At 40.0% G+C, this 17,674-nt stretch overlaps 1 protein-coding gene across 1 annotated transcript in view; it reads left to right on the top strand.

Annotated features, from left to right (window-relative positions):
• Nucleotides 1-17,674, top strand: part of GIPC2 (GIPC PDZ domain containing family member 2) — a 51,357-nt gene that overhangs the window by 26,157 nt on the left and 7,526 nt on the right. Inside the window, exons 4-5 of the mRNA XM_007062585.4 lie at nucleotides 12,473-12,582; nucleotides 14,129-14,210. Coding sequence (XP_007062647.3) covers nucleotides 12,473-12,582; nucleotides 14,129-14,210 — 192 coding nt within the window. The remainder of the gene's footprint in view (nucleotides 1-12,472; nucleotides 12,583-14,128; nucleotides 14,211-17,674) is intronic.

Below are 17,674 nucleotides of genomic sequence, written 5' to 3'. Positions count from 1 at the left end.
ACAGAATGGTAAGAGAGGTGCGGGTGTTACCTCTAAACATAAATATATATATTTGTTAAATATATACATGTTTATATTGCACATATGTACTTAATAGTGATGCTAAGAATATAGAACATGTTGCAAATGGCAACATGGAGACAATTTATTTTGATATCATTTGATATTCAAAATAATTAGTTCAATAGGGATGAGAAAAATCTTCTAGGATACTTCTTACTCTAGACATGGGGATACTAGCAGATGTTGGTACTTGGAGAGGGAACACTTTCCCCTCCTCCCCTCAAAACGTAAAAATGTTGTGTGTCCTATATAGATAATGTCTGTCTTTGAATTATTGTATTAGGAAATTGGTTTATGCAGGATTTTGAGGAGATATAAACCGCAAATGGAATTATATTCACCACAGCCCATTTGTTACCGTTTTAAAAAAAAAACCAAAAAACATATAGTTCCAGTATGTAGAAGAAATTGTGTCAACATAGCCTGAGTTCTTACCACGTGGGGCTAGCCTGGAACTTTAGGCATATCCCTGAGCAAGGGGCAGTGTTTAAGCTGCATCACTCCAAGAATAGCTGCAGAAGGCATGGTGCCTGGGAGTCACACCTCTGTGTCATGCCTGCTCACTCCTTGCTCCCAGGGGAGGAGGGAAGAATAGTAATTTACCAGCTGCACCTCCTCTTCCCCCGCAAACATACACACCTTGGCTCAGTTATTCTGGCCAGTGAGTAGGGGTATGATGGACCCAAAAGGTTTGCTCATTTTCCCACCACTGTGCCCCCATTCCCCATCCAGGAGTGCTGCTCGGGAGAAGCAGTAAGCTAGGCAAATGGGTAGCCTGAGTAAGAAAGGGTTCTTGCTTTCCCTTGGGTAGGCATGTGGTCAGCCCTCTATGAAATGTTTTGGCATCAACAGAAGCTAATTGGAGGAACTATAGCACAATTTTTTAAAATGTGAATAGTGATAGAATTAATAAAAAGGTCCTGTTCTGGCCAGTATAACTTTACAGGCAGTTTGGCCAAAATGTTGGGCGCCTGTTGCAAATCTACAATAGCAACTATAGATGTCAAATCATGAGTAAAGATACTACTGGTGGTAGAGCTAATGTAGGTGTATCCTTCATCAGGAATGAGAATTTGAAATGTTTCTTGTTAAAGAGAATTTAACTTCCCCCTTGTTACTGCACCATGAGCACAAAAACTATACAGAGGGTTAAACAAATGTGAGTAATAGAGACTGTACAGCATCAGTTTATTAAAATGAAATAAAGTAAAATTAGTGTTTTGAAAAGTGAATTTTAAATTTGAAAAGAAGTAGAAATTCTCCTCACATAATCTGACTCTATAGACTAATAAAGCAACCAACTGGAACCCATCTGAATAAAATGAATGTAAAATACTAAAGATTCATCTTTTTAAAAGCAAGATTATTAAGAAAATGTCATGGACAGGGAATTCTTCTGAGGGGTAATTCTGGAAGGATAATGAACAATTTTAAAGGCTTTAGACTACTAAATTCCTGGGTACTATGACTCTACTTTTGCATTTGGAATTATATTTTAATTATATTACAACTTCTTACAGCCCCCCACTCTGTATTTTTCCACTTTAATTCCTCATATAATACATGAGTAATAGTGCTAAAGTGAATAATGCATCTCTTTAGGAACACTAGTCACTAATTTTATGAAGCAGTTTTCAAGAGAATATGCAAATAGGCTGTTTTTCTTAAAATTGATAACCAAGTTGTTGTTTTTTCTCTATGCATGAGCATATAATAGCATGGATGAAAAGTCAGGCATAAAGTGACAGTGTAAAGCTCCCAATGGAAAGAATTAAAGTAATGCAGTTTATTAAAGTAATACGAGACTTTTTTAAAAATTCTGTAAAAAAGAGTAAAATATATTTTGTATCACTTCTTAGATAGAGACCAATGCTTTTTTTTTTTTTTTAGCTCAGTCATATGCTGAAATAATGTATGTTGAAACAGAGAGACAGATTTTTAGTAACTGAAGAAAGGATTTCTTAGTAATAAGTGTGTGACCAGGGTCCTAGTGGGGACGAGTTATGATCACTCAATAAGGGTGAACTGCAAAGAATGGGGCAGACAATCCCCATAAAGCTGGTGGATATTCCAATACCTAGATTTACCAAGCCAGCATACAACACCTTACCTTACTGGTTACTTAGAAGTCCAAACAACACAGTTCCCTTAAAGTGATCCAGCCTCAGGCCTCCATCCAGGTACCCACATCAAATACGATGAAAATTTTTGTAAATTTTATATCATATGAAAGAAAAGATTCTACCAATCCCAAAGGATTGGACACATTACCTCCCAGGTTAACGAATGTTTCAGATCTTACCCAAATACACGCTACAGCCAATTTTTATTAACTGAAATCTAAAGGTTTATAAAAAGAAAGGTGAAAGTTAAAATTTGGTTAAAGGAATCAATTACATACAGTAATGGCAAAGTTCTTGGCTCAGGCTTATAGCAGTGATGGAATAAACTGCTGGCTTAAGTCAAGTCTCTGGAGTACATCCACAGCTTGGATGGGTCATTCAGTCCATTGTTCAGAGCTTCAGTTTGTAGCAAAGTTCCTCCAGAGGTAAGAAGCAGGATTGAAGACCAAATGGAGAAGATGCAGCTGCTTTTTATAGTCTTTTGCCATACAGCCTCAGTTTCAAACACAAGCCGCTCAGCACATGGCTTGGAAGCCTTAGAGTTTTGTCCATGGGCATGTCCCTGCATGCCTTGCTGAGTCATAAGGTGTATCTGTCTTCTCTCAATGGGTCAGTTGTATAGCTGATGGTCCTTAATGGGCCGTCAAGCAGGCTAGGCAGTGCTAATGCCAAACTGTGGGGGGGAGTGTCACCCAGAAGCATAACACAAGTTTGAAATACAAAGGTGATACAAATGTATAAACAAGATTATCGTATTTGGCAAATTATAACATTTTTGCAGATACCTTACATGACATATCTGGCTGATTACTTTGTGGGTGTTACCCCAGGAGCAAACATTTGAAATCCAGGTTTAATGCCAATATTTATAACTTTAAATACAAAAATGATACATGCATACAGATAGCATAATCTTAACCTTTTCATAGACATCTTACTTGACAACCTTTGCACAATATTTGCTGCAAATATATAACAGTGGTTGCAACAATTATTATATGGTCATATTTTAATCAGATAATGTCAGAAAGTGTTATCTGGAAATTGTGTAGTCTGATGCATCAACATTTATTCAGAATGTTTGTAAAATTATTTCTACAGTACTTAAAAAAATTAAAATTCACTATTCTGGATAGTTCAATCTCATTTGAAACAGTCATTTAATATTTTACAATGTGTAAAAGTTAGTGAATGGATTTGGTGCTTATGAAAGGTTCGCTGTGACAATTCTGTATGCAGTTCAGACCTGTAAAACCCCTGCTATTCCTTTCTGAGACTTTCTTAAATAGATTATGAGTGGTGGAAAAGTTTGTAGTATGCATGTAGTACCATTTTTACTTGTGACCTGAATGCTGTACTTAAGTTTCCAGAAGCAAAAGGCTAGTGCAGGGGTAGGCAACCTATGGCACGCATGCCGAAGGCGGCACGCGAGCTGATTTTCAGTGGCACTCACACTGCCCAGGTCCTGGCCACCGGTCCGGGTGGCTCTGCATTTTAATTTAATTTTAAATGAAGCTTCTTAAACATTTTAAAAACCTTATTTACTTTACATACAACAATAGTTTAGTTATATATTAAAGACTTAGAGAGAGAGACCTTCTAAAAACATTAAAATGTATCACTGGCTCACGAAACCTTAAATTAGAGTGAATAAATGAAGACTCGGCACACCACTTCTGAAAAGTTGCCGACCCCTGGGCTAGTGTAAGCCCACACTGCCACCTACTCTCAATGTGCAGTATTTATTTTGAGATTATATAGCTACTGAATCTTCTCCTAACTTGGATTTCTAGCTAGTTCATAAACAGTGGTTTTCTATTTTATTTTGTCATAAATATAGTATATGTGCAGCATTGAACTAAGTACTGTACCTGTAATGAACTAATTTAACACATACAGAACTAATGCTGTGTATATATACTGTATCATAGTTTTTATATATATATATATATAAAAACTATCTATCTATCTATCTGTATGTATAGATATTCCCAAACAAAGAATCTTCATTAACTTAGAGTTAAGATTTGTCAAGTACATTTTCTTATAACGTAAACATTAAAAAACAAAGCTAAGGTAACATTCACATCTTAAACAGTACCAGTCTATAAAGCATTAGTCCGCTACAATCAGTGCACAACTGCTCCAGTCTTGCAGCTGATAGCACATGGACAGACTGCAAGTGACTCCTAATTAACGACTTAAAACAGACTCCACATGAATCAGGAATAAAGCAGAAGAAGAACAAAACAGTGATAATGGGCCACAGTTTGACAGTTCTGAATTTTAAGCTTTTGGGATACTTTTTCAGCATATTCTCCCAGCTCCCACTAGCACAAAGGAATGAAATGGTGGAGAGACTATTACCAGATTAAGAAGATAGGAAGTCCATTTTTGTACACTCAGCTCTGCAACACCCACATCAGTCAACAGATTAAGGCCAGTTCAGCTGCTTATGGGTTGACAGATCAGAACAATGCTGCCAACCTTACAGATAAAATTCTATCCTAAGTGGCAGTGCTGCTGTGAGGCTGAGACATGCCATGTCTAAGAGGTCTCAGGCTTTCTTCTGTAACTACCAAAATGCAGCTCAAGTCTTACCCAAAATTAAACCAGGAGGCCCAGGGATAGATGAGCACTAGGTATGAAATCCTGGACCCATTGAAGTAAATGGCAAAACTCAGTAGGACCAGAATTTCACCCCAAATATCCCATCCTACATGGCTGAAACTGATCCAGGTGCTTGGCACAGAAGAAGCAGACAGAACCTTCATCTAGTTCCAAACCTAGTTAAATTGCCGCTTTCACCCAAGTAGCGATGGTACTCACAGCACAGCCTTAGTGAAAGGGTGTTGTTATAAGCTCAGTGCAGCTTTATAAAGGGTTGAGATTGATAGTAATGAACTCACCCTTCAATTAACATAATTGTAAGGATAAGATGCCACCTAAGACAAAAGGAGCATGTAAACCCATCCAGGGGCTTTTTGCTAAATATTGTTTTGGGTAGATGTGTGGTGAGGGAAGGCAGAGCACAGGGAAACTGACAACAGAATAGAGAAGGAGGTAGAGGCAAAACATCAAGAAAGCCAAGCAGTACCTCGGGAGCATAGTGGGACCTTGCAAAAAGTTAGAGAGAGAGAGCTTTGAGGTCTATTCATTGAATAGGCTTGGAGCTGTAAGCTAAGGTTTGATCTACACTTAAAATGTAGGCTGACACAGCTGTGACACTTGGGGTGTGAAAAATCCACACCTTTGTGTGTGGTTGCTATCCAACCTAAGCCCAGCAAGGACTTAAGGAGCTGAACATTCAGCTCTGGAAGGAAATAAGAGCGTCACCGATCACAGTGGAAGACAACCCCCTGGATGATGAATTCAGCCAGCCAGAGGCCTTGAATAAGACCGGACATTTACAATCATTTTCTACTCCATTTGTAACCTACAGAGGTTCAGATGGGAGAGGTCTGGCTGTTCCAGCTCAAATGATGATGCAAAAGCCCACAATCTTTGTGGGAAAAACTCCGTGGTAGGCTTATCTGAATTCAGCATTATAGCTCAAATGAATGGCTGGGAAGAGGGACAGAAAAGGGTGTTTCTAGCAGCCAGCTTGGGTGGTCCAGCTCTGATGATGCTACAGAACTTACCCCCTGTCAAGGTTCCTCCCCCACTCTGAACGCTAGGGTACAGATGTGGGGACCTGCATGAAAACCTCCTAGGCTTATCTTTACCAGCTTAGGTCAAAAACTTCCCCAAGGTACAAAATATTCCACCCTTTGTCCTTGGATTGGCCGCTACCACCACCAAACAAATACTGGTTACTGGGGAAGAGCTGTTTGGAAACGTCTTTCCCCGCAAAATACTTCCCAAAACCTTGCACCCCACTTCCTGGACAAGGTTTGGGAAAAAGCCTCACCAATTTGCCCATGTGACTACAGACCCAAACCCTTGGATCTGAGAACAATGAAAAAGCATTCAGTTTTCTTACAAGAAGACTTTTAATAGAAATAGGAGTAAATAGAAGTAAAGAAATCCCCTCTGTAAAATCAGGATGGTAGATACCTTACAGGGTAATTAGATTCAAAACACAGAGAATCCCTCTAGGCAAAACCTTAAGTTACAAAAAAGATACACAGACAGAAATAGTTATTCTATTCAGCACAATTCTTTTCTTAGCCATTTAAAGAAATCATAATCTAACACATACCTAGCTAGATTACTTACTAAAAGTTCTAAGACTCCATTCCTGGTCTATCCCCGGCAAAAGCAGCATATAGACAGACAGAGACCCTTTGTTTCTCTCCCTCCTCCCAGCTTTTGAAAGTATCTTGTCTCCTCATTGGTCATTTTGGTCAGGTGCCAGCGAGGTTACCTTTAGCTTCTTAACCCTTTACAGGTGAGAGGAGTTTTCCTCTGGCCAGGAGGGATTTTAAAGGGGTTTACCCTTCCCTTTATATTTATGACACCCCCCAAAAAGAGAGAGCGTTATCCAGGCCTGGTACAAGCCCTTGACAGGCGGTTTGAAGCTAGCCATCAACTGGATCTGGTGCATGCATAGCCAAGAGGGAGAAGGAGAGGGAAAGAAGAAACCCATCTGGACTGGCAATATGACTTGTTCCTGGCATACCCAGGTACCACCAAGGCCTTCCAGGATAGATTGGCAATAGATCAGTTTATAGATGGTCCGCTGGACTTGGATTTGCAGATCAAGATGAATGAAAGGAGGCCAAAGACACTCCAAGAGGCTGTGGTGTTTGCCACAGAACTTGCCTCTTTTCTTGCAATAATGCACCAGAAAAGGAAGCAGAAGACTGTACTAGTGAGGAAGATGGAAGCTGGTCACCATGAGTAGGGTCCTACCATATTCATGGCCCATTTTGGTCAATTTCACAGTCAGAGGATTTTAAAAATTGTAAATTTTAGGATTTCAGACATTTAAATCTGAAATTTCAGTGTTGTATTTGTAGGGGTCCTGACCCAAAAAGGAGTTGGTGTGGGGGTTTGTAAGGTTATTGTAAGGGGGGTTGCGGTACTGCCACCCTTACTTCTGTGCTGCTGCCTGCAGAGCTGGACCCGCAGTTAGCAGCCTCAGTCAGCAGAGCCGCCCAGCTCTGAAGGAAGCAGCGCAGAAGTACGGGTGACATGGTATGGTATTACAACCCTTACTTCTGCTCTGCTGCTGGTGGGGTGCTGCCTTCAGAGCTGGGCACCCGGCGAACAGCCCCCACTCTCCAGCCACCCAGCTCTGAAAGCACTGCAGAAGAAAGGGTGGAAATACTGAGACCCCCACCCCTCCACCCGCAACTCCCTTTTGGGTCAGGACCACCAATTTGAGAAACGTTGGTCTCCCCTGTGAAGTCTGTATAGTTTAGGGTAAAAGCACACAAAAGACCAGATTTCACAGTCCGTGATGCGTTATTCATGACCGCGAATTTGATAGGATCCTAACCGTGAGTCCTGTAAGTACAGCTCTGTGTCTAATATGTATGATGAAAGAGGGGATTCTAATCTGGCTCAAGACTGTATTGAATGATTAGAACAGATGATAAATTTGGTTGGTAGAACAAGGGAAATTGGCAATAATGCAAAAATTAAAGGGAACAGTTCAGTTAAATGCTTGTACTATGACAAATCTGGCCACAAAAAGAAGGACTTCTAAAATTTAAGGCTGGCAAGGACAGACTGTTGAAGATGTCTAGTGAAAGCTTCTCTCTGAGTTTGGGAGATGGGGGAAGCACTAAACTGAATGTGGCCAATTTGAAACTGAACTCCCAGAAATGTGAATTATTTAAAAAAAAGGTAATCTACCTTGGGCACACAATTGGTTAGGAGGGAATTTCCACTGTCCCTCCTTCACCACACCCCCCAAAAGAGACTGTACAGAGTTTGCCAACTTCCCAGACACTCACAGATATGTAAAGTTTTATAGGGCTCTGCTCCTATCACAGAAGGATCATTTATAGGCTTGCCAATATTGCAAAACCACTGCATAGGATGGGTGAGAAAGGGAAGCCACTTCAGTGGCCAGCAGAGCGTGATGTAGCATTTTCAGAGTTGAAACAGGCTCTAAGAATATACATGTTTCAAAACCCCTTTCATATACTAGTGCTTTGGGTTCGGGGCAGTATTGACACAAGAACTCCAGAGACTTGAGAGGGTGGTAACTTCTTGCTGCAGAAGTCTGAATTTTGAGAGACATTATTGCAACACCCAGTATGAACTCCTGGGAACTCCAACCTCATTCTGTACATGTTGTAAATTTGGAGATGCTTCTTCCTCACTATCAGCCTCAGTCAGTGCTTAATTTGTAATGAAGGAGGTGCCGGGGCTCAAGCAATTTTTTTACATTCATAACTGATGCGGCAAACCCAGAGGGGCCGGGGCTCTGAACTGCCAAGCCTGGAGGTGCTGGGGCTAAGCCTTGGCACAGATTAACCACTGGCCTCAGTTGTATAATTTTTTTCAGTTGTATACTGTTTGCTTGCTTGGATATAACCTATAATCAGCAGAACTGCATCAGTTAAAAAGAGAGTAGGATTAAGGAAGAATACTGATGATATGCTAAACCTTTAAAACAGATTGCATCATAGCTGACTGGAAGCATTCCTGGGTTACATTCCAGTGGTTAAATCTATAGAATGTCTTCATCACTATTTGTATGGGAGGAGGGTTATGGTCAGGATGGAGCATGCTTCCCTGCAATGGCTTTTTAGATTCAGGAACCTGAGGGACAGCTTGCTTGGTAGTTGGAGAACTTCAGTGGCATGATTTCACAAACACACACAGGCCTGGCCATAAGCATGTTAATGCTGATGTCTTGTCCAGCTGACCTTGTTGGGAGGCTAATTGCAAACACTGCCCCAAGCAGAAGAGCAAGGAGTTAGTTGCTCAGGAGGATGGGTGTGCTGCTCTACCTCTGATTTGCAGAAGTGTCCATGTTCCTGGCTCATCTGCTAGAACAATGGGGATGGCTACCCCAGAATGGATCCCAGACTAAAATCTTCCCAAAGAGATGACCCTGTTATCAGGATAGTGTGTGATTGGAAAAAGCAACTGAAAAGTTAATTCCAGCCACCCTGGACTGTATTGTCAACCAGACGTGCAAAACCCTTGGAAAAAAACTCAGAAATTGGGCTTGTTTTTGGCTTAATTGGCTTGTGATTTGCTTTTTGGCTTGTTGCTTGTTTTGTAGCTCGTTGCTTGTTGCTTTTTTTTTTTTTTTGATTGGCTCCTGGCAAGCAGGGGTAAGTGGAGGGGGGGGGGAAGAGAGTCAGGGGTGCACAGCAGGCCCATCACAGTCCCAGACTGCACGCCGGGGGGATCTAGTCACATAGAGGGTTGGAGTTCTTAGGGATTGGCTTGTTTTGGCCTTGTTTTGAAATAGGATTCGCTTGATTTTTGGCTTATTGTGAAAGTCAGGATGCTTATTTACCATGTGAAAGTTGGCAATTGTGATGTCAATTCATAATATCACAGTAAAACCTTTCTGGACACAGTAGGAAAGCTTGGAATTTAAAGACGAAATACTGTATAGGAGATGACATAGGTGCTGAAACTAGGGAGGCTGGGGTGCTCCCGCACCCCCTGGCTTGAAGTGGTTTCCATCATATACAGGGTTTACAGTTTGGTTCTCTGGCTCTCATTACCCCTGGGAGATGAGATAAACCAGTGGGTGATGGATACAGGTACCAGCTAATTGCACCAGATACATTAGAAAAGGTGGTTCTGTAGTTGTGTCATGATTTTAAAACTGCTGGTCATTTGGGGATTGCAGAAACCTTAGCTAAGCCAAGGGAGAATTTCTGTTGGGTTGAATGAAGGCTGGATTTATAAAATTGGTGCAGGAAATACAATGCTTTCATTATAAAGAAGGGCCCCCTAAAACTGGGAGAGCTGCTTTGCAGCAGTATCTTGTGGGGTATCTGGTAATCAATAGTGGCTGGTAGCTACGGACTGCTTCACAGAATGGCCTGAGGCTTATCCAATAAGAAATCAAGAAGTTGTAACAGTATTAGGGGTCCTAGTGAATGAATTTTGCACCAGATTTGGAGTCCTGAGTGAGTTACACGCAGATCAAGGGAGAAACTTTGAATCCAGTGTTTAAACAGATTTGTAAGATTCTAAGGATCCACAAAATTCTTACCACCACAGCACACCCAGGATCTAATGGGATGGTGGAAAGATGGAATAGGACTCTGGGGGGGTTTCAGCTGGCTACTTTTGTAGAACAGTACCAAACAGAGTGGAACTAGCAAAAATCCCATTCCTTTTGATAGTTTATAGGATAGCAGTCATTCAGAGTTCTCAGTGTACCCTAAGATTTCTCATGTTTGGGCATAAGCTGAGGACGGCAGAAAAATTCTTGTATGGAGTTCCTGAAGAGGAACAAATGGATTTGAACCCTACAATCCAAAAACTGAAAAAGTTCAAACCTTTGCTAGGGAAAAGTTGATAGCCTCTGATAAGATAAAACGTTTGTATTATATAAGTTCATATGGGGAAACTTTTAAAAAGAGGGGACCTGATCTGGATAAACAATCCTAGAAGAAAGTAGGGTAGGAGCCCTAAATTGGATAAACATTGGGAGGCACCCTGTACAATACTGACCCAAATAAAGAAAGTGGTGTACAGGGACCAGTTGGGTCCCAGGACTAAACACAGTTACCTATAAGGACCATTTGAGAAGATATCAGGGGAACAAAATTTCAGCTTGGCTGCTTCCTGAATCTGAGGTTGTAGCTGTGGAAGGTAAGGCTGGAAAAGTTGTTACAGAGGTGAATGCCCCATCAAAACAAAATGTGCAGGGTCAGTCGCAGCTTACAAATTCCACAAAAACAATAGATGTTCCTCAGGGGCTGATTGAAAAGAAACCTGGGAAGAGAAAAACCCCAAAGAGATTTGGGTGGGAATAAAATTCTTTTGGGGCTGATGTGAAAACATCTTGATAGACAACACTGTACATATGTAAATAGTCAACCTTGTATAATTTTTTTTTTATTTCTTTTCTTTCTGTTTGGGATGGGTTATTGGATATTGCCATTTTAGGCTTCATTGGGACGATAACCAAAGCTGAGTTGGGGGTGGAGGTGTTCCAAGCTGAGGAAGTCTTGTTATGGGTTGAGTTAAAACCTCCTTGAGATTGATAGGTGTGAACTCGCCCTTCGATTAACATAATTGTAAACACAAGCCCACACCTAAGAAAAAGAAGTGTGTGAACCCGCTCAAGTGCTTTTTTCGGTAAGTGTGGGGGAGGGGGTAGGAAGGCAGAGCACAGAGAAATCAGAACAGAGAGTGAGGTACTAGAACAGTGGTTCTCAAACTTTTGTACTGATGACCACTTTCACATAGCAAGCCTTTGAGTGCGACCCCCCTTCCCTTGTAAATTAAAAACACTTTTTTATATATTTAACACCATTATAAATGCTGGAGGCAAAGCGGGGTTTGGGGTGGAGGCTGACAGCTCACAACCCCCCATGTAATAACCTTGCGACCCCCAGATGGGTCCCAACCCCCAGTTTGAGAACCTCTGTACTAGAACCTGGTGACCACAGTGTGGCCTTGGAAGAAACTAGAAAGAGATCCCTTGGGTCTGTTGGCTACAGAGGCGTGGAGCTGTAACCGAAGAAACTGCTCCTTTTGTTCTTGATTCTGAGTTTGGAGAATTAGGACTTTGTACATTCTTTGTAAATAAACAAGATTGCATCAAAGAAAATAGCAGATACCACCAATTTATACTTCCAACTGCAACATCCCCAGGCCCTGCACTTTGACTAGCCTCTTGGGTCCAAAAGGGATAACAATGTAATCCTGGAAGAAAGCTAAACCTATTGAGCAGGAATCTACCTCTTAGTGTGGACCACAATGCAGGACTGAAGTCTGAGAATTCTGCCTGAGTAAAAACTGCATGATTTTTACCAATTCCCAATACTATTTAATGAATAATGATTTGCTCTAGAACAGAGACGTAATTTATTCAAATATGCACAAATATAGTAGAATGAACTATGCCTACATATATGCATTTTTCAAAGGAGAGTCTTAATTTTATTGCAGAGTAATTTCTTTGTGCTTGTAAAGCATTTGAGTAGGATTCCACAAGGGCTGAGCGGTCCACTGTAGTGACTCTTAATGCACAATTGGGGCCCAAATTATATCTAAAATATTGTAAATTATAAATTCAAGTTGCTCTAGATTTTAAGTAGATCTAAAAGTTGAAGCTACTGAGTCAGCTAAAGCGTACTTATTTAATTCTAATTAAATGGTACATTTAACGGTTGTACTTTTGTTTTTAGAAATGATTGAACCAAGGTTAAAAAGTGGAACTCTATCAGAGGCTAAAATCTCCAAGGGAAGAGAAACACTTCGATTGAGATTCAAAGGTCCTGCCACTGTGGAGGAAGTGGTATGTTTATACTGGGGTAGTAATGAGAGCATTTGAAACTTTTAGCATCTGTTAAATTTATGTAAAACATCAGATTTATCCTTCAGCAAAGTTTATGTGGCAAAATGGGATTTTCTTGAAAAATTCCAGCACAGCAAAATCTCAGTGTTTCTTACTTTGTTAAATGTCACTAAAAGTTTGTTTAAAGCTACATTCAGTACTGATGTCAGAAATAAAAATAGTGAGTAATGGAACAAGGTGGCTCATTAGGAAATGTGGAATATTTATAGAAATAAATTTAAAGCCATATTTCTTGTGGCATACATATCAATGCTGTGAACTCTCGTGATTCTATTACAGGTCTCACAATATTTATTTCTCCCTTCCTCCCCCACCGCCCTTTTAAAGCCCCAGTTCCTAGAGCCATATGATTATGTGAGAATTTCAACTTGCATTTTAACGAAACAGTTTCTAAATCCGGTGGCTATGGAGAAAATCTAGAAAATATGAACCCCCAACAGCTCAAAGCCCGTAAGGCAAATAAAAAGTTTCCAAAATGTATTCCTTTTAATAAACATTATTTTTTAAGATAATTGTGATTTTTTTTTAGAGAGTCTGACTCATGATTTTTGAATGCTTGGAGTCTGCAATACAGATACTTATGTATACTGTGCAAATATCTGACCCTTTAAATCATTCAGAGATTAGATTGTTCTGTGTTTGTTCAGCACCTAGCACAATGAATAGGTCCATGAATAGGACTCCTCTGTGCTAAAGGTGGTAGTAATAATAATAATAAGTTTCAGTAATAAATTTATCAGCATCCTTTATCTGGAGTTTATAGGAATATTAAATTATCTTTGACCAAGGAAACGTCTTTCAGCATTACCCTTCGTCGCTTTCAGTTATTATATCTTATTACTGATAACTCGAAACATGAAAGATGACTGAATCTTTTGGCATTTGTCAGGGAAGTGAAAGGCATGTCACATCTGTTTTCCAGCCATATAGTAAGCTAGCAATGCATATCTTAGCCAAAAAGTAGGTAAGTGTCACAGGGCTGGCCCTTTAAGAGGTGTCAGATGCCCTGCCTATCTGCAACAGGCTCTGCTGAAGGGAAGGAGCCAGCCCAGCTTTGCCTGGGGCTAGCTAACTGCCTAAGTAGCTGACTCCCCTTAAAGGGCCAGCTCTGTGACAGTGAATCACATGCTTCTCACTTCATTGATGTGCATGCCCAAAATGCTGAATCCACCTGTCAGATGGAGGAATTTGAAATGTATATCTTCTGTTCTACTCGTGCAGAGTCACCGGGAAGTCAGATGTTTCTCACTAACTGTATTGTATTACTATTTCACCCTTGACTTTTTTGGGTTGGGGATGGAAGGCAAATCTTAACCAAAACCCAAAACATTAAGATAGAGGATTTGCTTGCAATTTATTCATAATAAAAAGGGAATAAATCAGATCCTAAATGCAAAATCTGGATTAATTTGGGTATCTTGTAATTTTTGAAATTTGTAACCAAGATGTAGCATTTTAAACTCTTAAGTGTTTTGTTTCAATAAAGCACTCTGAAATTGAAGAAAAAGCAATAAGAAAAGTAGATGACCTTCTTGAAACGTACATGGGAATAAGAGATACTGAACTAGGTGAGTATTTAATTAACGTATTTAGAACTGCTATTTGATTAAATTATATTCCTCTGCTTTGTTGTTGTAATTAATCCCTATCAAATCCTTCCTCTTCTATGCAATATGTATATGTAGTTGTGTGCATTATTGGATAGTGTGTATTATTGCTCTGGTTTATACCACGAAGATATCTCCTTCAGTGGTCAAACAGAAGTATCAAGGGCCAGTGGTAAAAACGAGGCAGCAAAAACAGAATTTTATCTTAGTTACACTATTACACAACTCTAAGCACCTAAGATTCCTTAGCAGTGGAAAGATTATCAGCTGTCGCAAATCTTTTCAATCAATATGTAATTTCGTTTTCATACATTGACTATAAATGTGATTAGTTGCCCATGGAAATGAAATATGAGGAAAGGATTCATTCAGAGAATGCCAGTAACTGTTCAACTAGGAATTTCGCTCATTACTTATCCCAGATTAGCCAAAAATACAAATCACCACAAGTGTGATAGTTATTCAACAGACAAACGATTAAAAGCTTTATCATTGACCCCTGCCCCCATCCTGTTCTGTTCTCCAGGGGCTTTTGATGTCAGATAATATTGCTATTCAATCTCCATTAAACTGACATCTTTCACAGTGTGATTGTGTTTAGAATACAATTCAGAGGTTTAAAAAAGAAATGAGAAAGTAGCATCCATTATAACACATAATGGAGTCAAATAAGATCAATCCATAATATTTGTCCAGTTAAGGATCTTGTGCAGTGTAAAGTTTCAGGAATGACTAAGTGCACATAAATACCTAAATAGGTACAATGCTTTAAACTCAGTGGCAATGCAATTTGGCAGGTAGTGTTAGGGGAACATTTTCAAAGACACAAAGGGCCATTAGACTCCCAATTGCTTTCAGTGGCAATTATGCATGTAACTCATTTGTGCCTTTAAAAATCTGTCCCATATACCATTTTACTAGAGTTCCATTCAGGTCTGTGCAGAATGTGTCCCTGAGTTTGGAAATGCATTGTTCTTAACAATTTTAAGGGTACAATGGAAACTGAGCCAATAGACTCTGCTTCTTATTTAAAAATGAATGAGCCAGTGAAGGCCTCCACAAATGATTCTAACACTGGTGTGTGGTGTCTGGTGAGTGAATGGAAACTGTTCTTTGATTGGTGGGGCAAGAGAGACTCCTCCCTGAATGATGACAGTGAAGGCCACTTATAGAATTGCTCCTCTAAAGCTGAAGTCTCAGACACATGGGGCTACCTGGGACTCTTTCTTCTATCCTGGTGATGGTTGGATCATGGAAGACTGCTCCTACTACCAGATTGGACAGAAGAGGATGGGAAGCTTATGTCAATAGAACCCAATCCCAGAAGAGCTCTTCTACTATTGATGGAAAGTTCATGACAAAGATGACTTCCTTTCCAACTTGGGATCTCTTCTCCAGTGCTTACGGAAAATCACCCTGTCCTTCCATGTTGCTTATCTATTAGTATGTCTCAGGATGCTGTATTTGGTCCCTTCTTCTGCTCCTTTAGTACCCTCTCCAGCACTTCAGGCAACCTCATCAGTCCTCTCTGCCTCTATTCAGATTATTCCTAAATCTACTTTTCAACCCTTTACCTCCACCCCTCTCTCCAGTCTCATATCTCTAAACATCTCTGACATGTCTATTGGGATGTCTTACCACTATCTCAACTCTGCCCAAAACTTCCATCCAATTCTTCTTATCCGTCCACCACCTCTATTCTTCATCGCAATTGACAGTTCTACTCTTCTTACTTTCTCTGAGGCTTTCAGCCCTGATGTCATAGAATCACAGAAATGTGGAAGGAACCTCAAGAAGTCATCTAGTCCATCCCAGCCACACTGAAGCACAATTAAGTACAACCTAGACTGTCCCTGATAAGTATTTTTTTAACCTGTTCTTAAAAACCTCTAATGGGATTTCACAACTTCTGTAGGTAACCTGTATCAGTACTTAACTATCCTTATTAATAGAAAGTTTTTCTTATATCTAACCTAAATCTTCCTTACTGCAAACTAAACTGATTACTTCTTGTCCTACCTTCAGTGGACATGGAGAACAATTGATCTTTATAACAATCTTTTACATATTTGAAGACTGTTATCATGTTCCCCCTCAGCCTTCTCTTCTCGAGACTGAACTTCCCCATTTCTTTCAACATGTCCTCATAGGACATGTTTCTAAATCTCATATAATTTTTGTTGCTGTCCCCTGGACTTTCTACAGTTTGTTCACATCTTTTTTAATATGTGGGGCCCAAAACAGTACTCCAGCTGAGGCTTCAGCGGTGCCAAGCAGAGTGTAACAATTACCTCCTGTGTGTTACATATGCCACTCCTATTAATAAATTGCAGGGTGACATTTGCCTTTTTTATAATGGCATCATGCTGTTGACTCATTCCGTTTGTGATCCACTATAACCCACAATTTTTTTCTGCAGTATTATTGCCTTGCTGATTATTCCCCATTTTGTACTTGGGCATATGATTTTTTTCCCCTCCTAAGTGTAGTACTTTGTGTCTCTATCTCCTTCTCACATAATAGTATCTCATTAACATCTTATCAGCAAAATCTCTACCATCTTCAGTATCCCTGCTGCTAAAACCCTTCTCTGTACCTGGTCATCTCTCTTTGACTTTTGTATCTTTCTTTTCAGCCTCCCTGATTCTCACCTGCTCTCCCACCAATCTATCCAACATGACTCTGTGAAAGCTCTTTTCCTTTCCAACTGCTCTGAGTACCATCACTCTCCTTTATTGACTTCACTTGCTTCCTGTCTCTCCCCCAATTAAATGGCCTTTCCCCAAGAATCTTTGTTGTCCTCTTGTGTTTTTTGTCTTGTATATTCTATGCTGTAAGTTATTTGGAGTAGGGGGATGTCTTTTCTGAGTACTGCAAACCCAGTGTATGTTTATGATGCAATATGACTGTTAGTTAATTATGAGGGAGAATAACAGGCATTTTGTGGGAAAGAAAAGAGCAAGTGTGTCTAAAAACAGAATCTATGTGGTTTCTGTTCCTGTCTTTGGTAGGTTGTGGCCTACTTAAAATTGGCACCTGATTAAAATGAAACAATAAAGAAACTGGTTTCTAGAGATTCTTTTAAATATTTTGGATGGTTGTGTTAGACATGTAGTCAAAACCAAGGGATACTAACCACCTGCTAAAGGCAGTGATCCACTTGAAATATATTGTCTGGAATGTCTCATTGGTATTAGGAAAGGGAATTATTTTTCTCTCTTTTTTATTAAAGGCACAGGCCAGAACCACATATTGCTTGGATATTTTTGATGTGGGCAAATCATAGTGTGCGTTATTCATTGCTAAATAAAAATTGTTGATTCAGTTCAGACTTCTAAAGTCATTTGATTAAGCTGGACTTAGGCTGGTTTATGGGGTAGGACTTAGGTGGCAATGAAGCCTCCAAACAGTTAAGTGTGCAGTAA

The sequence above is a fragment of the Chelonia mydas genome, chromosome 8 (assembly GCF_015237465.2).
Source record: "Chelonia mydas isolate rCheMyd1 chromosome 8, rCheMyd1.pri.v2, whole genome shotgun sequence".
Classification (NCBI taxonomy): Eukaryota; Metazoa; Chordata; order Testudines; family Cheloniidae; genus Chelonia; species Chelonia mydas.
Note: the sequence above shows the minus strand (reverse complement) of the source record. Positions and strands in the feature narration are given on the sequence as shown.